Source organism: Suncus etruscus, chromosome 1, assembly GCF_024139225.1.
Source record: "Suncus etruscus isolate mSunEtr1 chromosome 1, mSunEtr1.pri.cur, whole genome shotgun sequence".
NCBI lineage: Eukaryota > Metazoa > Chordata > Mammalia > Eulipotyphla > Soricidae > Suncus > Suncus etruscus.
This window is the reverse complement of record NC_064848.1, coordinates 130,791,913-130,816,947: the sequence shown is the minus strand read 5'-3', so window position 1 is coordinate 130,816,947 and position 25,035 is coordinate 130,791,913. Positions and strand designations below refer to the sequence as shown.

The following is a 25,035-nucleotide window of genomic DNA, read 5'->3' as shown; positions in this document are numbered from 1 at the left end:
TTTTTAAAAGCCTCTTCCACATATGTAGCCATGGAGGAAAGACTGGCTTGTGTTTGGTATAAACTGACAGAAGAGTGCAGGCAACAGCTTTTTCCATGAGACACTATGCCTATTTTCATAAGGACATATAAATATCAGTACAAAGGAAAGAGTCAGCAGATTTCCACCATGTTACAGAAAATGCAAGGGACAGGCTTTTATGCTAGCTTGGTGCTAGAGTAATCATTGTATCTCTGAGCTGGGTTTCTTGTTCAGAAATAAACATTTATAGCAACCTTGAAGAGCTCTTGCAGTCACATTCAATGAGATCATTTAGATTGCACTCTGCCTGACAATCGATAGTCAGACATGTCTCAACCTCCTTCCAAGCAAATATTAGCTCCATGATGAAATTTGAAGGGCTGGACTCTCTAAAGCTAGAGGTCATTTTAGGTGAATTTGGTGTTGCTCCTCTTTATTCTGAACAATTTTTGTTGTTGTTTAATAAAAAGAAGGGAAAAAAAGAAAGACTGTTTCAGTATCCCAGACACTATGGAGGACACCAAGAAAATATTTGTCTTTCTTTTTTATTTTTTTCCTTTGATTTTTGGTTTTTGGTTTTCGGGTCACACCTGGCAGCGCTCAAGAATTACTCCTAAATTTACGCTCAGAAATCGCTTCTGGCAGGCTCAGGGGACCATATGGGATGTGGGGATTTGAACCACTGACCTTCTGCATGCAAGGCAAACGTTTACCTCCATGCTATCTCTCCGGTCTCTCCCCCCCCCCCCCCTTTTCTTGTCACACCTGGCAGCGCTCAGGAATTATTCCTGGCTCTATGCTCAGAAATCGCTCCTGGCAAGCTCGGAGGCCCATATGGGATGCCGGGATTTGAACCACCGACGTTCTGCATGCAAAGCAAACGCTTACCTCCATGCTATCTCTCCGGCCCTGATATGTATTTGTCTTTCTTTTCTTTACTGGAATAATGCTCTTTTTGAGTTTTGCTTTGGTTTTCTCATGTAGCTTTCTTGACAATTCCAGCTTCAGTCCCAGACACAGTAACTATTATGCTGAGTGAAATGAGTCAGAGGAAGAGAGATAGACACAGAATAGTTTCAATCATTTGTGGGATTTAAGAAAAATAAAAGATGGTATGGTAATAATACCCAGAGACAATAGAGAGGAGGGTTGAAAGGACCAGCCCATGATTACCAAAAAAGATTGGTGAGTGCAGTTAGAGAAATAACTACACCAACAACTATCATTTTTTTCTTTTCATAATATTTTATTTAAACACCTTGGATACACACATGATTTGGTGGGGTTTCAGTCATATAAGAGGACACCCCCATCACCAGTGCAACATTCCCAATTATTCCTCCTCCCCACCCCGCCCTGCCTGTACTCTAGACAGGCTTTCTATTTCCCTCATACATTCTCATTGCTAGGATAAGCAACTATCATTTTAATGGTAATGAGAGAAATAGAATGCCTGTTTCAAAGACAGGGTCGGAGTGTGGGAGGAGGAAGATGGGGGCATTAGTGGTGGGAAGGTTACACTAGTGTAGTGTAGGTGGGATCTTCATTTTTATAACTGAAACCCAACTACATATATGTTGGTAATGGTGGTGCTTAAATAAATATATGACAAAATTCTGCTTTTAGAAGTTTCTGGCTGCTATGTTACTCAGTAATACAGTAGTTTCATTCTGTTTCCCAATCCAGGTTGTTAAATTCTTTTTTTTTTTTTTTTTTTTTTTTTTTTTTTTTTTTTTTTTTCGGGCCACACAGATTTGACGCTCAGGGGTTACTACTGGCTAAGCATTCAGAAATTGCGCCTGGCTTGGGGGGACCATATGGGATGCCGGGGGATCGAACCCCGGTCCTTTCCTTGGCTAGCGCTTGCAAGGCAGACACCTTACCTCTAGCGCCACCTCTCATTGGGTGTATGTATATATGTCAGATTTCTTCCTGATGTTCATATCCCTTGATTATTAAGAAATGACCCCTCCTGTCTCTTTTGACCCAGAAGTTTTTATTGTCATATTAGTATGGCCACCCCAGCATTATTGATGGAGTTGTTTGCTTGAAGGATTGTCTTTCAACTTTTGACTTTTAGTCTGTTTGCTCAGACTATGCAAATGTTATTCTTGCAGGCAGCAGAATATTAGATTCAATTTTCTCTTCCATTTTGCTATTCTGTGCTTCTTAATTGCTGCATTTAGTCCATGACATTGAGAGAGATTATTGTCATAGAATTTTTTTTTCTTTTTTTTTGGGGGGTCTCACCCGGCAGTGCTCAGGAGTTACTCCTGGCTCCATGCTCAGAAGTCGCTCCTGGCGAGCACGGGAGACCATATGGGACGCCGGGATTCGAACCGATGACCTTTTGCATGAGAGGCAAACGCCTTACCTCCATGCTATCTCTCCGGCCCCTGTCATAGAATTTTATGCCATCTTTTTGTAGAGGCTTGCTTTGTTTGAGGACTTTCTTGCCATAATGTACACCTTCATTTTTATTATTGGTTTTGAGTTTCTTAAGTTTCTAAGCTGTTATTTATCTGTGATGCTATTTATTTTTCCTTCAAACCTGAATGAAAGAAAGTCAGTCTGGGTGAACTCTTCTTGACTGATTAAGTGTTCATTTTGTTGAGGTTTTATTTTTTTCTCACTACAACTCACTCTTGCCCTCTTACCTAGAGGGTTGCTTATGATAAATCTGCTGTAAATTTTAGGATGCTTCTTTATATGTAGTTTCCTTTTTTTGGTCTTTTTTTTTTTTGGTTTTGGGTCACACCCGGCAGCGCTCAGGGGTCACTCCTGGCTCTATGCTCAGAAATCGCTCCTGGCAGGCTTGGGGAACCATATGGGATGCCGGGATTCGAATTAGCATCCTTCTGCATGCAAGGCAAATGCCTTCCCTCCATGCTATCTTTCCAGCCCCCCTTTTTTGGTCTTGATGCTTTCATTATTCTATATCTGTGGTTTAAAGCATTGTGACTAGGATGTGTTTTGGGGTGTTTTTATTTAGTTCTCTTAGAGCACTCAGGATTTAGGTGTTTGTGCTCTTCAACTCTGAGAACATTTCAGCAGTGATACCTTTGACTGTGCTGGAAGCTTTAATACAATTGCATAAATTTATACTGCTGACATGATCTGCAGTGCTGTACTTGGTGCTTTAGAATCCCTTTAAGATACCGATCAGAATTTGTGCAATATAATGAGGCAGGGGCAAAAGAGATTCCACAATGGACATTGCTGTGCACTAGGATGACCTGAATTCAATTCTCAGCCCCACTTATAGTCCTCTGTTCACTACCAGTAGTGTCCCCTAAGCACAGAGTCAACAAAAACTCCTGAACACAGCTGAGTGTAATCCAACATAGTAATCTACACTCCTTGCCCATCTTATTCTTCTACCTCCAAAAGACAGAATGGTTGAAGGGGAATGAAAATAAATGTCAGAGTCAAAATGAGTTGGTTTCAAATCTGCTTCTGGATGATTCTTTCAGGCTTAGTTTCTACCTCTGAAAATGGATAACTATACAGTTTAAAGGCAAATATATTGTATATTTATGGTAATTTTTTTAAGAAATGAGGCTTACTGCCAGTGATTCTGTGTGTGTGTGTATGCGCATATTAGGATTGAGAGTGAATTAGAGGATAAGGGTTAAATGCATAGTAGTTTGCAATAGTAATATGTAATATTACTATTTCTTCTGGTGTGAGTCATTGGATTTTGAACATTATTGAAACATAAAAATATTTATGTGAAATAGACAAATGCCTGTCTTCATTCACACTATTAATAAAATATTAAACAAAATAAGACTTATTAATGAACTTCAAGATATGTCACTAGAATTGTGAAGCTGAATTGATGTCAAATGATAATTATAACCCAGAAATTTCACATCAGGTGGTTAAAACAGTTGTCAGTTTCCATAAATAAGTAATTTTGTTCAGTTTACATTTCTATTTTTTCTTTACAAGACTCAGTCACACAATAGGCTAATGATCAAATAGACTTATTTCTGATCAGCAAAATGTTAGCATGTTATCTTGAATACATCTTCTTAAAAATAAAAAAGATCTTGACTTTCAAACAAGTAGACAAAATTTATAATTTTCTTAGGCTATAGAAGTAAAGGAGGTGGCATACAAAGGTCAATATTTTACTCCTTATTCGATTAAAGATGGGCAGGAGGAATAAATCACGGGGTTGGATCAAATGCTTTGCATGCAGCAGTTCTTAATTATACTGGATTAGCAGATAATCTCTAGGAATGATCCCACATAAAGATCTGTGAGTAGTCTCTCAGCACTATAAGTGATGACCATAAAATAGAACAAGATTTAAAAAAAATCAGAATCCTGACAAAAAAATTAAATTAATTTTTATTAAGGCACCATGATATACAAAGTTATTTATAATTGAATTTAAGGCACAAATGCTCCAATACAAATTCTGCCACCACTTTGAACATTCCTCCACTAGTAGTTTTATTTAAAAAATAACACAGAGTAAGCAACTGGGGGAGACTGAGGGGACCTGTCGGCTTTGCATGTTTCTCTTCTCTTTCGTCTCCTGAAAATCTCCTGAGGGCCCAGGAAGGACTGTCTCCTGGAGGCATCCAGGCTGAAAGGCCAAGAAAATCTGAATGAAATCCAGCTACCAACGGTGCCTCTGCAGCAAGGTAGCTTGCTCCTTTGTCTGTGTGGGAGGTGGGAGGGGTGTGCCCCTTCTGTGAGATTAGAACTGGGAGAGACTGAGGGAACTTCTCTGCTTTTTGTGTTTCTTTTTCTTCTGTTTCCTGAAAAATCTGAGAAGGACAAGAAAGGCCCAGCAAAAACTGTCTCCTAGAGGCTCCAGAAGAGCACTCCAATTTGCTTTGCAGGTGCATGCTCTTTCTAATTACCCAACCATAACCCACAAAAAAAAAAATCACACTACAAGCGTGACAATGGGGGAAACCTTGCAGGCAAGCAACATGCAGAGAGAATAAATATGATAGTTCTGATGACCCAAAAAATACCAACCATCTGATTAATCTCTCGATAAGGAGTTTAGAATAGAAATATAGAGGATCCTTATGGAAATCAAAGAAAACATAGTTCTAACCAAACAGAATACAAAGATAGAGATTAGAAAACTCCAAACTGAAATAACTAGTCTGAAAAACATAAATAATGATAGGGAACAAATGAACATTAAGAAAACAACCCCATTCACATTAGTGTCACACAAACTCAAATATCTTGGAGTCAACTTGATTAAAGATGTGAAGGACCTATACAAAAAAAGCTATAAAACCCTGCTCCAAGAAGCTAGAGAGGACACATGGAAATGAAAACACATGCCCTGCTCTTGGATTGGCAGAATTAACATCATTAAAATGGCAATACTCCCCAGAGCATTGTACAGATTTAATGCGATCACTCTAAAGATACCCATGACATTCTTCAAATAAGTGGATCAAACACATCTGAAATTCATTTGGAACAATAAACACCCACGAATACCTAAAGCAATCCTTGGGAAAAGCAATATGAGAAGCATTACTTCCCCCAATTTTAAACTGTATTACAAAGCAATAGTTATCAAATCAGCATGGTGTTTGAATAAAGATAGACCTTCAGATCAGTGGAATAGGTTTGAGTAGTTGGAGAATGTTCCTCAGACATACACTTAATTTTTGATAAAGGATCAAGAACTCCTAAATGGAGCAAGGAAAACCTCTTCAGCAAGTGGTGTTGGCACAACTGGTTAGCCACTTGTAAAAATGTGAACTCAGACCCCTGCTAATACTATGTATGAAGATAAAAATCCAAAAGGATTAAAGACCTTGATATCAGACCTGAAACCATAAGGTATATAGAACAACACGTAGGTAAAGCACTCCATGACATTGAGACTAAAGGCATCTTCAAGGAGGAAACTGCACTCTCCAAACAAGTGGAAGCAGAGATAAACAGATGAGACTACATTAAGCTGAGAAGCTTCTGTACCTCAAAGGAAATAATGCCCAGGATACAAGAGCCACTCACTGAATGGGAGAAACTATTCAACCAGTACCCATTAGATAAGGGGCTGATATCCAAAATATACAAGGCACTGACACAACTTTACAAGAAAAAAACATCTAATCCCATCAAAAAATGGGGAGAAGAAATAAACAGATACTTTGGCAAAAAAGAAATACAAATAGCAGGCTGGTGAGGTGGCGCTAGAGGTAAGGTGTCTGCCTTGCAAGCACTAGCCAAGGAACAGACCACGGTTCGATCCCCCAGCATCCCATATGGTCCCCCTAAGCCAGGGGCGATTTCTGAGCGCATAGCCAGGAGTAACCCCTGAGCATCAAACGGGTGTGGCCCAAAAAAACAAAATAAAAAAAATACAAATAGCCAAAAGGCAATGGAAAAATACTCCACATCACTAACCATTAGGGAGATGCAAATAAAAACAACTATGAGGTACCATATCATGCCACAAAGATTGGCACATATCACAAAGAATGAGGACAAGCAGTGCTGGCAGGGATGTGGAGAGAAAGGAACTCTAATTCACTGCTGGTGGAAATGCCATCCAGTCCAATCTTTATAAAAAGCAATATGAAGATTCCTCCAAAAACTGAAAATTGAGCTCCCATATGATCCAGCTATACTAATTTTAGGGATATTCCCTAGGAAAACAAAAATACAATACAACAATCCCTTCCTCACACCTATATTCATTGCAGCACTATTTACAATAGCTAGAATCTGGAAACAACCAAGATGCCCTTCAACAGATGAATGGCTAAAGAAACTGTGGTACAGGGCCGGAGAGATAGCATGGAGGTAGGTCTTTTCCTTGCATGCAGAAGGACGGTGTTTCGAATCCCAGCATATCATATGGTCCCCAGAGTCTGCTAGGAGGGATCTCTGAGCATAGAGCCAGGAGTAACCCCTGAACACTGTCGGTGTGACTCAAAAACAAACAAACATAAAAGAAATTGTGGTACATATATGTAATGGAATATTATGCAGTTGTCGGGAGAGATGAAGTCATGACATTTTCCTATACATGGATGTATATGGAATCTATTATGGTGAGTGAAATAAGTCAGAAGGATAGAGATAGACACAGAATCGTCTCACTAATCTATGGGTTTTAAGAAAATAAAAGATATTTTTACAATAATTCTCAGAGACAAAAGAGAGGAGGGCTGAAATGTCCAGCTCACAACATGAAGCTCACCACAAAGAGTGATGAGTGTAGTTAGAGAAATAACTACATTGAGAACTATTGTAACAATTTGAATGAGTGAGGGAAGCCGAAAGCCTGTCAAGAGTACAGATAGGGCTGGGGTGGGGAGGAGGTTGATTTGAGACATTGGTGAAGGGAATGTTGCACTGATGAAGGGTGTGTTGTTGTTGTTGTTCTTCTTCTTCTTTTTATTTATTTGGGGGGGGTCACACCCGGCATTACTCAGGGGTTACTCCTGGCTCTATGCTCAGAAATTGCTCCAGGCAGATTCAAAGGACCACATGGGATGCTGGGATTCGAACCACCGTCCTGCATGCAAGGCAAATACCCTACCTCAATGCTATCTTTCTGGCCCCGGAGGGTGTTCTTTACATGACTGAAACCCAATTGCAATCATATTTCTAATCAAGGTGCTTAAATAAATATATTAATAAAAAATAACACAGTACCAAAAAGAAAAGGAAGAGAAATTCCACATCCTGGAATGTGGGTGACTTCAGTTTAAAATACTAAAGAAGTTTGCTTTAAAAGAGTATTACAGAGATGTGCAGGAGTGCCGGCATAAGCAGTAATGTATTTTTGCCTTGCGTGCGCTTACCTAGAATGGATTGTGGTTCAAACCCCAGGCGTCCCATATTCCCCAAGCCAGGAGTGATCTGAGGGAATATCAAGGAGTAATCCCTGAGCATCAGCAGGTGTGGTCCAAAAATTAATAAAAATAATAAAGAGAATATTACAGAGGTTGGATAGATTATATGGGGTATGCCTTTTAGCTTGCACATAAGCAATTCTAGGTTAATCACCATTACCTTATATGGACTCTCTTAGCACCACCTTTAGTGATCCCTGAGCTCAAAGCCAGGAATGATCCCTGAGCACTGCTAAATTCAAAAATGGAAAATAAAAAGGGATAATGCAGAAGCACCTGGGAGTAGGTACTTTGGGGGTACATACCTCAGGTGTGATCTTTATAAAAGTATAACAAGTTAGTGCATAATATACACATGACCCCTTTAGAAATGTTTAATGTGTAGTCTAGAAGAGATTTACAAAAAAATTAAATGGAGAGCATTTTTTATTTTTTTTCACTCATTCTTGGATCTCTCTCTCTCTCTCTCTCTGTCTCTTTCTGTGCAAAATGAGACTTTGTTTTTATTTGTAGGGGAGAAGACATAACTAGCAGTATTGAGAGTACACTCTTGGTACAGAGCTCAGGGTTGCTCTCAGCAATGCACAAATGAGGTGCTATACATATGGCACTGGGGATTGAACCTTATCACCAGCTTCAAAGCAGGCACTGCAACCTTTTGAGCTACCTCTGCAGCCCTAGAAAGTGAGCCCTTTGACTAGGAGACTCAGTCTATTCTGATTACAATCAGCACAGTCTATGTTCTGCTGGAATGGAAGCTCTATCTAAATATATTTTCATTTTCTCTCTTATACCAAGATTCATGCATATTCTAATTGGGAATCCTTCATTTCAGCTGAAATCTCCTTTGGAAAGTTGCTCCAAATCCCTTTGAACCATTCTTTTTGGAAACTCCTTTTTTTTTTTTTTCCAGTACTGCTCTCAAGCTTCATCCACATGGCCAGTTGTTTCCAGTTGTGTGAACAGGCTTACTTCCAGTTTCACCAGTGACTCCCATCAGACTTTTCAGCCTTAATATTATCACACTATGATGCTTTTCTTTCTTTCAAGAATAAGCCTGACAAGTGGAAAGAAACATATTTGTCCTTTAATTTCAATAGAGGAAGCTAGAGCTTTATTGCATTTTGAAAAAGTATAATGAGAGCAATGTGGATAAGCATAATAATGAGAAATCAAAAGAGCTTGGAAATTAGGGATTCAGCACTTTAGCAATGAGATGGACTTGGGCCTTTTTTTTCTTTTCACTGTAAGTCACTGAAATTTTTTTTTTTTTGACAGGAGAAGCAGTCTCCCACATACAGATAGCCTCACCAGTCCCATTTAGTACTTGGTTGATATTCAACAGTTGTTTGCTTAATGCCAGCAAGAGTAAATGGAAGTAGTTTTATTTGTTGTTTGTTTATTTATTTATTAATTTTATTCCTTAATTTCCAATGAGTGTGACCCTATACACTCAGCATGTACATTCCACGCTCAGTACATGTTTGCTGCAGAAATAGAATTTGACTTGTATTTGATATGATATTTGTAAAGGAACCAGGAAACAAGAAACACAAGAGAGAATACTACCACTGCAAATGAGCTCCTGTTGCTAAGAAGATTGTTTACTTAAAACCTGAAGTGGTCAGAGGCAGAAATATTACTCTGATAGAAAAGTTCATGCCACATTTGTGTGAGGCTCCATGACTGTTCCCCAATACTCTAGCTCCCTGAGCACTGGCAGGTGTGGCTCTCTTGGAAGTTCATCACTACCACTTATTTACCACCACCAAAAGCAACCAAAAGGACATAACCCAGTGCCAAAAAAAAAAAAACAAAAAAAAAAACAAGAAAAACAAAACAAAACTACATTCTTTTTTTGGGGGGGGCACACCCGTTTTATGCCCAGGGGTCACTCCTGGCTTGGGGGGACCATATGGGACGCTGGGGGATCGAATCTCGGTCCTTCCTTGGCTAGCGCTTGTAAGGCAGACACTTTAGCTCTAGCGCCACCTCACTGGCCCCAAAACTACATTCTTTTTTAAACAATAACAGTAAAATCAAGCAGACTAAATGTTTGTGGTAAAATTGTAAAATTTGGAGAATTGGTCAGAAATAGCTCAAGGGGCTAAGCACATATTTTGCATATAGAAAACAGGTTTGAGGCCTGCCCAGAAAATGTATGGTCCCCTGAACATACAGCATACTGCTGGGGCAACCCCAAGAACTGAACTGGGAGTAGCTTCTGAGCACCATTTTGGTTTACCCAACACACACACAGCCCCCAAAAAGATAAGGGTTGGAATTATTCTACCGAAAATAGCCCTGTGAATTCGACTGTTAGTTAAACAGCTTGACTATGAAGTACTACTTATAGTAGCTTTACTAATTAATCCCTCTATGATTTTCCAGTTACATTTTTTGTTAATTTACTCTTCTGAGTTTTCTGTCAAAGTTTAACTCCTTAACTATGACTCTAAAACAGAGAAACACAAAGAGAACAAATTGTAACTAGCTACATGCTATGTCAATATTCCTCAGGTTGTGAATGCTGAAGGGGGTGTTGCCTTTCTGAATGCCGTGGCTCCCATGGATTATTTCCCAGGGTTAAATCTGGAAGGCTATCCGAACAGAGACAGTACAAAATACGCGGAGATTTATGGCATTCAATCTGCTCACACTTTGCTGCGTGGGACTCTGAGATACCAGGTAAGCAACTGAACACACGTGCACATTAGGAGGTGATGTGCACATTTCAGCTTTCTTATGAATCACAATAATTAAGGTCATAAGCCATGTTACAATTTGTTTGCTAAGATGCTTTTAATTGGATATTTAAAAAATTTTAAAGTGACCTGAGTAGAAAGGGAATTTTTTTTTTTTTTTTTAGTTTTTGATTTTTGGGCCACACCCAGCGGTGTTCAGGGGTTACTCTTGGCTCCATGCTCAGAAATTGCTCCTGGCAGGCACGAGGAACCATATGGGACACCGGGATTCGAACCAACCACCTTTGGTCCGGGATCAGCTGCTTGAAAGGCAAACACCGCTGTGCTATCTCTCCGGGCCCGAAAGAGAATTTTTGACTCATGAAGAATATAGGGCAGGGGAAGGATCAGCTTCAAATATTTGAAATTTGGGGTGAAGTGACCTTCAACTTCATTAGTTCTAGTGTCAGGCTCAGGGAAGGTATACTCAGGAAGCAGCCCTAGGCAAGTTCAAATCTAAATGAAAAAAAAATTTTCCACTGATCTAAAGATATAATTTTTGGGGCCCGGAGAGATAGCACAGCGGCGTTTGCCATGCAAGCAGCCGATCCAGGACCGAAGGTGGTTGGTTCGAATCCCGGTGTCCCATATGGTCCCCCGTGCCTGCCAGGAGCTAGTTCTGAGCAGACAGACAGGAGTAACCCCTGAGCACTGCCGGGTGTGGCCCAAAAACAAAACAAAAAAATATGATTTTTGTGTTACTTCTTGAGAACAATGTTGTAAAATGGGTCAGACTAATTTGGCTTAGAGCCCAATATGAAGTGAGTATCCCTTTCCCACAAGCAAATCTAAAATGCTTTTATCAAAAGTGTGGTGTGCTGTAGCTTTTATGACTCTAAGACAAATAGATACTACACATTAGTTATTATAGATGATCAACTGCAAATGTTCTAAATCTCCTAGGGCTGTTATAACAAGTGGTCACAACCAGCATGACAAAACTCCCAAATATCAAAAAGAAAACAATTTGAAATGAATAATAATACTCCTCATCTTTGAAATCGCAGATCCCTGAACCAAATATACAGGGAGGGCTATTATTTTCTGGGAACTCTTTAGGGGCAACTCACCACTTCTGATGGTCACTAGAAATTCTTAGTCTTCCTTGACTTGTACACAAGTTCTCAAAACTCTCCTCCCCTCCATCTCTATACGCATATTTCTGTGCCTCACAGTGTTGTGTTTTTCTTCTGAGAACAGCAGTCATTGGATTTTGAGTCCACCTTAAATACAGGTAAATTTTCTATAGCAATCTTAAAAAAAGGCTACTAAATAAGGTTATATGCTAAGGCTCTATAGTATTCATTTTCAATAAATGTGCAATCAACAGCAGGCATATGTTAGACTTGCTAAGGGCTAAAGCCACAGAGATAAAAATATATCATTCTTATCTAATAAGAAACACCACCGAGGAGAAAGGTCAGAGAAGTAAAAAAAAAAAAGGTGCTTAGAATATATTTACCAAAATTACATAACCCCTGATGATCACACAACAATAGAGTGTTATAGATTACATGGAAGAAAAAAAAGAAGCAGAGCTCTCTATCATCCTTTGATGACAGTCTCATCCCTAATACCTAAAATAATATTGAGGTTACTAAAGGATAATGAATGGTACCTGGGATAGAGGCATCAAGAACAGGAGTCCTTACACCCTCTGGAGTTTGTGAACACTGCTCTCTACTTTACATATTCTTGAGAATATTATTCAACTTTTTAAGTCTCTGAGAACCTGTAGTCCTAAATTTATATACTTGAGAATAGACTGTACTAAATGCTATTAAAAAAAATAACCTTTAATTTCATGGCCCACTCTGAAAAATGGAATTACTGCTTATATTCTTAGAACAGCTAGTAATATAGACTCAACAAATATGGCCATGGTTTAGGGGAGGATAGAAACCAGTAGGCTTGCTGTGGAATAGCCTCGGCATGGCTAACTGAGACCAGATCTCAAAGAGAGATCGCTTTCCTGATAAATGGTTGTTATCTCAATTTTAGCTTATTGATAGTTGCAAACATATAAATATAAATAATCCTTCTGTTGTGCTAAGTATGTGTATATTTGAGCATTTACCTCTTTACCTGGAAAACTTAGCATCACGAGAAACATACTGAAGCTGAAATAAGTAAGTTATTTAATTAGTTCAATACAGTTAGATAGTTATTGATAGAATATCCTATGCCTTACTACCCTTCTGCCCTGTCTTCTCAGATGAAAGGTATATTTGTTTTGGGACATATTTGATGCATAAGGTACTCCTAGTTATTTGCTAATCTTTACCTCAGAAATAATATCCAGGGTTTGACCTGGAAGTAACAATGGGTTGTTAAGAAAGCTTTCCCCAGGTAAATATTTGTCCCCCTTTTAATTAAGCTTGTCATTTTTGTCAGACTTTGGCCCTTTTACTAAAACCTGTCTTTTAGTCAGACTTTAGAGGAGACTTAGAAAGTATGGCTATCTGTGGAAGTCCTAAAAGTAAAAGGCCTGTTTTCTCAGATGAAAGAAACCCTGTTAGGAACACCTGGCATCTTGCTAATCTTTAAATTTACATCAGAATTGACCATCCAAGTTCTGGCCTGTGAGGAAAAACTTTGAAATGTTAAATTTTGCTCTCTTTGATCCCAGGGAAGTCTCTGGCTCAAACAGAGACTCCCTTCTGTTTTATGATTGAAGCTTATCTTTTAGAAGGTTTGTAACCCACCTTATAGGCATATGAATTGTTTTGAAGAAATTTATAGATCAAAAAGTATGTACTGGTAAGCTGTTGTTAACAAGAAAGCATATGTGGCAAAAATATTGCTTAAATAGCCCTTGTAATCTTTAATAAGAGGAATTCAGATTCACTCCCATTCAAAGTGTAGTCAGTTTTTTTCACTTCACCGAATCCTGTATCTACTTTCCTGAGGAACCTCAAAAATTCCCTTAGTGTCTGAAGCAAGTCTGCTCTGACAAATAAATGTGTAAGGCAGGGAGGGGATGGGGAGATAGTACAGATGGCAAGGTAAGTCTTAAATTTAGCCAACCTAGGTTGATCTCTGACATCCCATATGGTCCAATAGAAACGCCAGGATTAATTCCTGAGTACGAAACCAGGAGTAACCCCTGTGTATTACTGGTTGTGGCGAAAACACAAAAAGTGCCAGACAGCTAAACATCTTATAAGCTCATGGGTGACTTATGTCTGCTTTACGTAAGAAATGGGTAGCAGTTTAAGGCATATTCTTAGCATGTATCCACCCACTTTTGATTCCTGACATTACAACGACCAGTCAGCACCACTGGGTGTGGTCTGAGATTCTAACACCACCAGAATGGCCTGCACCATAGGACCAAGCAGCTTATCATTGTTAAAACTTTGCCTTCTGGGGTCAGAGCAGTGGTGCAAGCAGTAGGGCATTTGTCTTACACGTGGCTAACCTAGGATAGGCCGCAGTTTGATTCCTCCAGTGTCTCATTTGGTCCTTCAAGCCAGGAGCAATTTCTGAGCACATAGCCAGAAGTAACTCCTGAATGTCACCATGTGTGGCCCCAAAACCAAAAATAAACTAATTTTGAGGTAACGAAATCATTCTGAAATATCTCACTATTTTAGACATTGAATGAATGGATCTCTGCCATTGCCTAGATCCTAGAGCTAAGTTGAGGTTGAATTTTTACTTTTCTTCTGTGAAGTATATCTACATTTAGTTAGAAAAAAAATGTAATTATTTAATAGTAAACGTTGAACAATTTGAATGTAGAAATATCTTCAGAATGTAAAAATATCTACCAGACCACACACTTAATGATGTATAATGATTACAGGAGCTCTATAATAACGTTTATTTTTAAAATAATTATTGCTTTTTACTTCCTTAAATCATGCCTACATTTCTTTCTTCTTCTTTCCTTTTTCTTTCTTCTTTTTCTTTTTTCCTTCCTTCTTTGTTTCTTTCTTTGTTTCTTTTTCCTTCTTCCCTTCTCTTCCTTCCTTCCTTTCTTCCTTCCTTCCTCCCTCCCTTCTTCCCTCTCTCTTTTTTCTCTTTCTTCCTTTCTTCCTTTTTCTCTTCCTTCCATCCTTCCTTCCTTCCTTCCTTCCTTCCTTCCTTCCTTCCTTCCTTCCTTCCTTCCTTCCTTCCTTCCTTCCTTCCTTCCTTCCTTCCTTCCTTCCTTCCTTCCTTCCTTCCTTCCTTCCTTCCTTCCTTCTTCTGTACTATTTTTTTAGATTTGGGTAATATATTTCAGTGCTCAGATCCTATGTGCTACTCCTGACTATGTGCTCAGAGAAGTCACTCTTGGTAGTGCAGATAATCTAGGGATTGAATTGGTGTTGGCTGCAGTCAAGACAAGTTCCTTAACTCCTGTAACTATCTCTCACTCTTTTTCTTTCTTTCCCCCTTCAGTTCTTCCTCTTATCTCTCCTCTCTCCTTCCCTCTATTTATTTGTTTAGAGTTTTAATTATAACAGCTTAATTTAGAAAACAGTCTCTTAATTTTATTAATACAAAGACCCCTGTTTTTTTGTTTTGTTTTTTGGGTCACACCCGTCCGCACTCAGAGTTTATTCCTGATTCTATGCTCAGAAGTCGCTCCTGGCAGGCTCAGGGGACCATATGGGATGCCGGGATTCGAACCACCGAACTTCTGCATGCAAGGCAAACACTTTACCTCCATGCTATCTCTCCAGCCCCAAACATATAAATAAGTAATTTTTTTGTTTTGTTTTTGGTTCACACCTGGCAGCGCTCAGGGGTTACTCCTGGCTCCATGCTCAGAAATCGCTCATGGCAGGTTCGGGGGACCATATGGGATGCCAGGATTCGAACCAATGACCTTCTGCATGAAAGGCAAATGCCTTCCCTCCATGTTATCTCAAAGACCCCTGTTTTAACCTTTCCAGCCACCCTCAAAACCACCACTCTCCTGTTTTCAAAGGTCATACCATTATACTTTCTTCCAGTATATTGAAATGCTGATGAGTGACTGGATGAGGATCAACACACACATGCACACAGCACAATCCTTTAGGAACTAGTAACTAGTAACTAGTCCAGTAACCGCATCAAAAATTAAAATTTGTGTTATGAAACGTGATAGATGTCTTTGCAAAAATCTGCAAATTGTGGAGAAGGCAATGGCCAATCACCAGGGAACCCAGTTGATTTGCAGATCTGAGAATTAAGGGGAGAGTTAGCATTTCATAGGGAATAAAGGGTAACTACCACATTCTAGGAACAGGAACAAATAACACTGATTTTCAGAAGAATATTGGGGAATGAGGATTGATGAGGCTGATGAGTGATAGGTCAGATTGGAGAGTCATATTTAGATGAAGATGAGTTTTATTTAATATCTCAAGGACTTCAAACTTATAGATCAGGGCTTCATAAACCTTTTCTATTTGTGTACCTTCTTGTTATCATATCTGAAATATGACATAGGTAAGTGTTGCCAAAAAGTCTTTGGATTTATTGTGCAATTAATTTTATTTTTTATTTCTTTACTGTAAAATTACCAAGTTATTTATGATTAGGTTTCAGGAATACACTATTTCACCACCAGTCTCTTCACCAGTGTCTGCTTAACAATGCTTATGCCATCAATTCCATTTGTCTCTCACCAGTCTATTCAATTAATTTTGAAATAATCTGTCCTCATTTCATTCATATACCTTTTATAATTGCTTTATTTAAACACTGTAATTACAAAATTGTTCATAAAAATGTGGAATGCTTCAGGAATCTGCATGTTATCCTTGTGTAGGGGCCATGTTAATGTTCTCTTTATTGTTCCAATTTTAGTATATGTACTGCTTAAGTGAACACACATTCCAAAATCTTTTATTTCTTGTTGTCAAATTTTTTACAACTCTATGACCCCAGGTTCAGAAGCTAGATAGTAATTGAAACATTAAAATTTTCTCTTTGATTATTTTTATTTTTTCTTGCTCCTGATATGCATCAGGAAAGTGATTCTCACTAGGATGTATTAGAAGCTTTGTGCAATATTCTTGTGGATTCCTTCTATTTTGTAACAAACAATAGCTTTCTCTATAGAATAATAATCTGCTGAGCTTGAGGCATAAGACACAGAGGAGTTTTACCTCTAGTCTGCCAGAAAAGCCCACTTTTATGATGAATACTCATCATATCTTATAAGGTCTAAACCAGTGCAATTATCATATACTTGGTTTTGGTTTGAACCCAAAGGTGGTGACATTGACACTATCTTCATTACCTACCTGCATACAAATGTTTTCAGTCTAAATTATGAAAACAGACCTTTAACTTATTATGTGGACAACTCTTCAAAAGACTTTATGAAGTTTTTTACCTATTGGTTCTATGTATACAGAAAAAATTTTGCACACTTAACAATTCTTGTTTCAGGGATATGCTAAAGCTTTGAATGGACTTATAAAATTGGGCCTTATAAACAGAGATCCATTTCCTGCTCTCCAACCTGGGGCTGAGCCTCTCAACTGGGTAAGTGCATCCTTGTGCTATCTGCTGTTTCTGTTAAACAATTTCTGGTATGCTCTCGTCTGAGTTTTGGCTGTGGCCAGCTAAAAAGTCTATTTTGTTATTTATTCTGTGCTTTAACTTACATCAGTAAATTAATCTTTTAGGCCTGAGGTAGATGAGTGAATTTCCCCATGGAACTCTGAAGCCTGTGTAACCCAAAAATAGTACTAAGCTTAGTTCCAATAAAACTGATCACCAGAAAAGTTTCTGAATTCCTTTTCTCCAAATTCCAGCAGTTCTTTTATTTGTTTTTTTGTAACCCTGATGAATTTGAGTGTCCAATTTATGTCCAAACCTTATTGTGTTAAAATTCTATCTTAAATTGGAAGGGATTTTGGAGGCTTGGAATTGAATGCAGAGTAAAGCTTCAACATTCAGGAAGGAGTTAACTTATTACCAGCTGATCAAACAACTTAAACTAGTGTGTTTCCCTTCCAGTTTTCTACTTTGACAAATCCTAATAACTCTGTAAGATTCTTTGACATTTTGCTAGCCAGGTACTTTCAATTCAGTCTTTTTGCATTTCAGTGCTTAGTTTTTTACCTTATGTAATTTCCCTTGGCTAGGATGAACCTGTGGACTTTTCTAAAGTTAAAGCAAATGGATTGGAAGAGATGGTACAATAATTCTTGGGTATGGTATTTGTTGGGGCCACTTTTAGTGGTGCTTGAGAGATTGAGGCCAGAGAATGAAATTAGGCCTCCCACATGTAAAGATTGTGCCCACCCCATTGAGCTACACACTGGCTCCCTCTTCCTTTTTTATTTCTTTTTTTTTTTTTTTTTAATTTTTTTTTTTGGTTTTTCGGACCACACCCATTTGATGCTCAGGGGTTATTTCTGGCTACGCGCTCAGAAATTGCCCCTGGCTTGGGGGGACCATATGGGACGCCGGGGGATCGAACCGTGGTCCTTTCCTTGGCTAGCGCTTGCAAGGCAGACACCTTACCTCTAGCGCCACCTCACCGGCCCCAACCTTTTTTATTTCTTAATGTAAAAATATTATGCTTTGGCTGGTTCGATGGCAGTGATTTATCAGAACTTATTAACGTTAGTATCACAAAAGTTGGTATATAACCCCCCCCACACTGCTCAATTTGACTGGCTTAAAAAAAATTATGCTTTGTGGGCCACATGGTCTCTATCAGAGATACTTGGTTCTTCCCTGAGTAATATAGAAACAAACGAACATAGCTGTATTCCAATGAAACACTTTAAAAGCCAAGTAATGAGGACCGGAGCAGTGGTGCAGCAGTAGGTCGCTTGCCTTGCACGCAGCTGACCCAGGACAGACTTGGGTTTGATCCAGGTGTCCCATGTGGTTCCCCAAGCCAGGAGCGATTTCTGAGTGAATAGCTAGGAATAATCCCTGAGAGTTACCAGGTGTGGCCCCAAAAACAAAACAAAACGAAACAAAAACTCCAACCAAGTGATGAGGTGAATTTGCATAGAATTAGCTTGTTAATTCCTAATATAGAGTGTTACTTTTCCCTTGGGATACTATAGGCAGAAAAGTCTTATTTAGGTAGTAGAAAAATGTATGATCACTCTTTAACTGTTCTTCCTTTGAGATTTTATTATTCACAAGCTTTTTCTCAATTCTTAAACCAACAAAATACTCTGGTTGCTACTGGCAACTATAGCAATGAGCCCCTTCCACTTTATCTTGGCAAAATTGACTGCTGGAGAGTGAGGAAAGTGGGTGTAAAAAGTACTGGAGAAGATACCCAAAGTCAGGAAATAGGATATTAAGGTTCTATTGAGTTGATATTGAGTTAATGCTTGATTCATTTTTATTGCTAAAATATTCTGGAAGCTGTGAAATTACTGCAGGTGTGTGTATGTATTTGTTACAACTTAGTATTATAATAATTTAGAATGTAATATTTGAGTTTATTTGGAGCCCAAGGTCTAAATAGAATGATTCCCCAATTTATTTTGGTTTTGTATTGGGAATTTAGAATTTTATCTTATTTTTCTAAATAGAAAGAACTCCTATGTGGCTTAGTTGGGATTTCACCCTCCTCCAAGTATGAAGTGGTTAGAGAAGCAGTCCTGAAGAAGTTAGGAGGAGACAATACCCAGCTTGAGGCAACTGAACAGTAAGCAATTTCCAATCAAATTAGAGCCAATAATGGATTCTAGGAAGATGGTCAAGCTAGACATAAATATTTTATTTTGTCTTTTATTTCTTTCTACTCTCATGTTGGTTTTCTGTAGAGATTTTATCATGCCTATAAAATGACAAAAATATAAAGAGATTAGTAATTAGATGACAAACAGCCTGGGAACTACTTTTGAGACTTTACCACTCAATTCCTAAAGAAAATAGACATTTTTTGTTTCCCATGGGGAATTCTCCATTTTTTTCTGAATGTTAAAAAAATTCACACAGTTACGATGCATTCTGTTGATAGACTTATAGGAGACTTATAGGAGGGCTAATCTGTAAATTCAGTTCATAAAAATATTTGTACAAGTATGAATTTATGCTGTGTCAATTATCCTTCAACAGTAATTGGCAGAGTATGGGAATGGTTCTAAAGGTTAAAAAAATTACAATTATCATTGTTAGTTTAAAGCTTAGAAGACCCCAGAACTTGGAATGTCATCTTGTGATTCTGCCCTTCCACTCTAAAATCTAAGGTGTGGTCTTTTCCAATGAGTATAGGACTTGTACTAATGCAGCCATCTCTTATGCTTCTCAGGTTGGGTTTACTTGGGGATGAACGAGTCCCTCAGGCAGAATCCATTGTGGATGCACTCTCCAAGCATTTGGCCACAAAACTTTCCTATGGTAGGCCATGGGCTATTGACTTAATATCCCTGAAGAAGAATCAGAAGATGAAATGAGTACAACTAACTAATTATATTAGAGGGCTGGAAATAAGTGTGAGAGTGGGAAAATCTGAAAATGGAAAAAAAGAGCAGCTGGGCTATTTTTTTTTTCCAAAGGGAATACCAAGAGAATTATCAAGTGAGAATGAACTTTGATAATATAAAAGAGGATATATGATTAATTTTACTTTTAATTTTAATGTCCTCTGGAAATGTTAATGGAGAAATCTAATGCAGTGTTATAATTGCCTTGAGTTTTTCATGGCTTTTGGGTTAAAAAAGAATAATAAATAATTGTTAACAATCTCTCTGTAATGGAATAGGAAAGAAGGGCAGGCACATGAGATGCAAGACCATTTGAGAGTGATTATGAATCTGACCTTGAAAATGTTTATGTCCTTTAAGGCCCTGGAGAGAAAGATCTGATTGTGATGAGAGATAGTTTTGGGATCAGACATCCTTCTGGACATTTAGAAAATAAAACTATTGATCTCGTGGTTTATGGAGACATCAATGGCTTTTCAGCTATGGCTAAAACTGTGGGTTTACCCACTGCAATGGCAGCAAAGATGTTACTTGATGGTAAGTTCTTTTCTTTGGAGGATTATCCCTATATTTGTCTTTATATCATCTCCAAATCATTCAGTTTTGGAGCAGCACAAAATTATGATCTATCTCAGAATATTCAGACTCAGGTTGACCAGGAGGACTCTTTGTAACATGTAGACAACATAGACTTTGTACTTAGATCTGATTTGTGTTCTGCTGAGTCACGGGACTACTAATTCATAGGATAGAGTAAAATTTAACTTAGCATATATAAAATATAGTCCTCATTTTTAAGTGGGGTCTGTTGATCACCTTAGTTTATAGAGTGATTCTAAAGTGATCATGCAAAGTTCCTATCACAGAGAGGACAGAAAATATCACAGAATTTAGATACTTCCCTTGCATATTGCTGACAGTGGCTTGATCCTCGCACCACAGTGATCCCCTGAGCTACACCAGGAATGATCCCTGAGCACAGAGCAGGAGTAATCTTTGAGTATTATCAGGTATAGCTCCCAAACAAGTTAAATTAAAAAAAATTCCAGTCATATAAATTTCGACTATTAGCTTCCTGGGAAAAGGTCCCTGTCCCTTCTTTTTGTGCTTTTTCCCTGTTGTATTTGGTAAAAGTGAAATAGTAAAAAAAATTCATTTCCGGGGCCGTCGAGGTGGCGCTAGAGGTAAGGTGTCTGCCTTGCAAGTGCTAGCCAAGGATCAGGACCGCAGTTCGATCCCCCCGAGTCCCATATGGTCCCCCCCAAGCCATAGGCAATTTCTGAGCGCTTAGCCAGGAGTAACCCCTGAGCATCAAATGGGTGTGCCTTGAAAATAAACAAAAAAATTCATTTCCGAACAGTATGTTTTATTAATACTTATACATATTATCATATTCAGTAAATATTATGAACCAGATTTACTACTACTTTCCCCTAAAGATGACCCATATTTATGAAAAGATAAATATGATAACCCATTTGATTCTAGGAAACTAATAGTGCAGAGTATAAAATATAAAAACCTATAAATGTGAAATAAGAAAATATACTTGGGCCCGGAGAGATAGCACAGCGGCATTTGCCTTGCAAGCAGCCGATCCAGGACCAAAGGTGGTTGGTTCGATTCCCGGTGTCCCATATGGTCCCCCGTGCCTGCCAGGAGCTATTTCTGAGCAGACAGCCAGGAGTAACCCCTGAGCACTGCCAGGTGTGGCCCAAAAACCAAAAAACAACAACAACAACAACAAACAAGAAAATATACTTACAATAGGAAATCAAATAGAAGAGTATAAATATTGATTCTAGTTTTTGTTGAAATCTAGTTTCTGTGGAATCTAGTTTTTGTGGAAATTGCCTTTTAGAAAAGTGTTCAGATTGTTATTTAAATATGTTTGGCCTATGACCAAATTATTGAATTCATTTTTCATACTGGGTTTATTTTTCATTTACTTATTTATGGTTTGGAGTCAATTTGGGGTGGTGCTTATGGACTACTTTCAGCTCTGTGCTTTGGGGTGTCTCTTAGTGGATCCTCAGACAATATGTAAGCAAGGGATGGATCTTGAGAATCTCATGTGAAAAGATATAGAGCCCTTTCAGATATTTTTCAGGGAAGGGCATATTTTAAATTATTTACATTATTTAAAACTTTCAAAAATTATTTAAAACTTATTTTAAATTGTTCTGTTTATTATTTCTTTTTAAGTGAAATGAGCAAATAAAGCAGAGTAATTAGGTTTAGTTTTCATCCATAATATGTTTTTTTTTTGTTTTTGTTTTTGTTTTTGTTTTTTTTTTTGGGCCACACCCGGCAGTGCTCAGGGGTTACTCCTGGCTGTCTGCTCAGAAATAGCTCCTGGCAGGCACGGGGGACCATATGGGACACCGGGATTCGAACCAACCACCTTAGGTCCCAGATCGGCTGCCTGAAAGGCAAATGCCACTGTGCTATCTCTCCAGGCCCCATAATATGTTTTATCCTCTGATAGTTTTGACAGTACTTAATGTAGTTAAGAGAATGCATTCGAGGGGCCGGGCGGTGGCGCTGGAGGTAAGGTGCCTGCCTCGCCTGCGCTAGCCTAGGACGGACCGCGGTTCGATCCCCCGGCGTCCCATATGGTCCCCCAAGAAGCCAGGAGCAACTTCTGAGCGCGTAGCCAGGAGTAACCCCTGAGCGTCACAGGGTGTGGCCCAAAAACCAAAAAAAAAAAAAAAAAGAGAGAATGCATTCGAAAGCAATCTCTAAATCCATTTATATTTCCAATCGAAATTAACTCCTCTTTTTCTTATGGAGTATATATTAAAAAATAGTGGGATACATTAAGCAGTTATTTTAAATTTACTTTGGCCATCAGCAATTCATTCGTTCTGTTATATATAGACTTGTTCTGAGAAAATTAAACTTTAACACTAATTTTAAAATGGATTATTAATTTACTTTCTTCCAGGTGAAATTCAAGCTAAAGGCCTGCTAGGACCATTTACAAAAGAAATCTATGGACCAATATTGGAAAGAATTAAAGCAGAAGGCATTATATATAATACTCAGAGCACAATCACACCATAATTAAGAATTGCATTTTATTTTTATCTTTCCTAACAGTTCTGAATATTTGTGTCACAAATACGTTTCTTAAGTGCTGTTTTGAAGCATAAAGCATGCTGTTTTTATTAAGTCAATACAATTGTGGTTTTAAATATCTATTTTAATACAAAAATGTTTGAAACAGAGAAACCAGTAATTTTCAAAAAACTTTTATGATAATTCTCCCATATATTTTCAGATATACATAAAATGACACTGATTGTGTTATATGTTAATTTATTATGCAATTTTTTTCTTATAAGAATGTATTTTCCTATACTCAGATGAAATTTTATCTATTTAGTTACAAAAAGTTCTTCATGCAGCTATATTTTTGTACTTTTAAAATTGACTCCTTTAGATGCTTTTAGATTATTATGTCTACAAACTTTTGCAATGAAGCTATTTTATGCCCTTTTGGTATAATTGGGATCTAGTATATGTATTTCTATGGTCTCCAAAGAGTTTGAGATAGAGAATAAGAATAAAATTACAACATATAGGTTATCAGTTCATTAGCTACAGCTGAAGCACTCACTAAATAATTCTAGTGCTTTTTCATAACAAAAACACTCAAAATATTAGAAATAGAGTGAAATGTTTCAGTCTGAGAAAGCACATATATGAAAATACCATAACTGTATTATACTTGCTGATGAAATGTTTCTCCCTGAGATTGGAAACAGGGCAAGCATGCTTTTCTTGCCACATGTATTCTAATCAATTGTATTAGTCTATTTAGAGCATTTGAAAATAAAATAATCTGATTTTTATAAAATCCAAAGAGATACTCTAAAAATATTAAAATAATTGACTTCATGAAAGTTTTAGAGTAAATACATAAAACAGTGATAATAAGAAAATAATAAAATTTATAATAGCATGAAAATGAACAAAATAGAAATAGAATTGAAAGGTAAATATTTGCGCTCAAAATTATGGTCAATTAATTTTTGGAAAAGGTGCTAAGAAAATTAAATAGAGGTAGTCTTTCACTTCACAACGCTGAAACAATTAGATATCTACATGCAAACTGACAAAAGTTGGATCCCTACCTCACATCACATATTAATTAACTCAAAAATGGACCAAAGTTCTCAATGTAAGAGCTAACATTAATACAACTTTTAGAAGATAATATTGGCATAAATTGTTATGACCTGCTGGTGTTGGAAAACTGCATAAAAAACAATATTCTAAGTCAGTGCTCAACATAAGAGGGGTAAAAATATACTATGAATTGGTATTAAGCACATGAAACAAAGGAAAAATATATTGATATCTATAGCAAGCATGATTCAAGTGGCAAAAGGCCAAAAATAATTCAAATATCTGTCAACTAATAAATGAATGAGCAAAGTGTTTCATTTCATAGAATGGAATACTGTTTGAAAACATAAAGATAACAAAAGGTCTGATGCAAGCTACAATATGGATGAGTTTTGAAAAAGTTAAACTAAGTGAAAGAAGCCAGATACAAAAGACCACATATTGTATTATATCATTTATATGAAAAACCAAGAATAGGAAAATCTAGAGAGAAAGGATTTTAATGTTTATCTTGGCCCAGTAGGCTTGTGGACAATGGGAGGGATTAGAAATGATAAAGAATTTCTTTTGAGAGCAATATAAATGTTGTGGAATTTATTGTAACAATGCATTACAACTGTGAACATTTCAGTCATTGCTGAATTGGATATTTTGAATATATACATTGTATAAGACATGAATTATGTTTCAAGTTGTTATAAAGTGGAGTAAATTATAAATAAATACAGGTTTTATTTTTGCTCCTGAGACTTGTCAGAAAATACCATTTTGTTTCTTTAGAAGTATAAAATAAATACATAACTAATTTTGTAAATTTGCATGTATCCTAACACACAAAACTGCTGTCCTTGAAATAAGCAGGTATTGTGTGGAGAAAATGTCTGTACC

The 25,035-nt window shown here is 37.6% G+C and overlaps 1 protein-coding gene and 1 non-coding gene across 2 annotated transcripts in view; one reads left to right on the top strand and one right to left on the bottom strand.

Annotated features, from left to right (window-relative positions):
- The window catches only part of AASS (aminoadipate-semialdehyde synthase), a 73,640-nt gene extending 50,455 nt beyond the window's left edge, over window positions 1-23,185 (top strand). Inside the window, exons 19-24 of the mRNA XM_049771090.1 lie at window positions 10,401-10,568; window positions 16,997-17,092; window positions 19,117-19,232; window positions 19,839-19,927; window positions 20,374-20,550; window positions 22,961-23,185. Of these exons, the coding sequence (XP_049627047.1) occupies window positions 10,401-10,568; window positions 16,997-17,092; window positions 19,117-19,232; window positions 19,839-19,927; window positions 20,374-20,550; window positions 22,961-23,079 (765 nt within the window). The 3' untranslated portion in view covers window positions 23,080-23,185. The remainder of the gene's footprint in view (window positions 1-10,400; window positions 10,569-16,996; window positions 17,093-19,116; window positions 19,233-19,838; window positions 19,928-20,373; window positions 20,551-22,960) is intronic.
- On the bottom strand, window positions 16,326-16,432 carry LOC126028355 (U6 spliceosomal RNA). Its single transcript, XR_007502424.1, has one exon. It is a non-coding gene; the product is annotated as a U6 spliceosomal RNA (small nuclear RNA).
- Window positions 23,186-25,035: the final 1,850 nt, after the last annotated feature.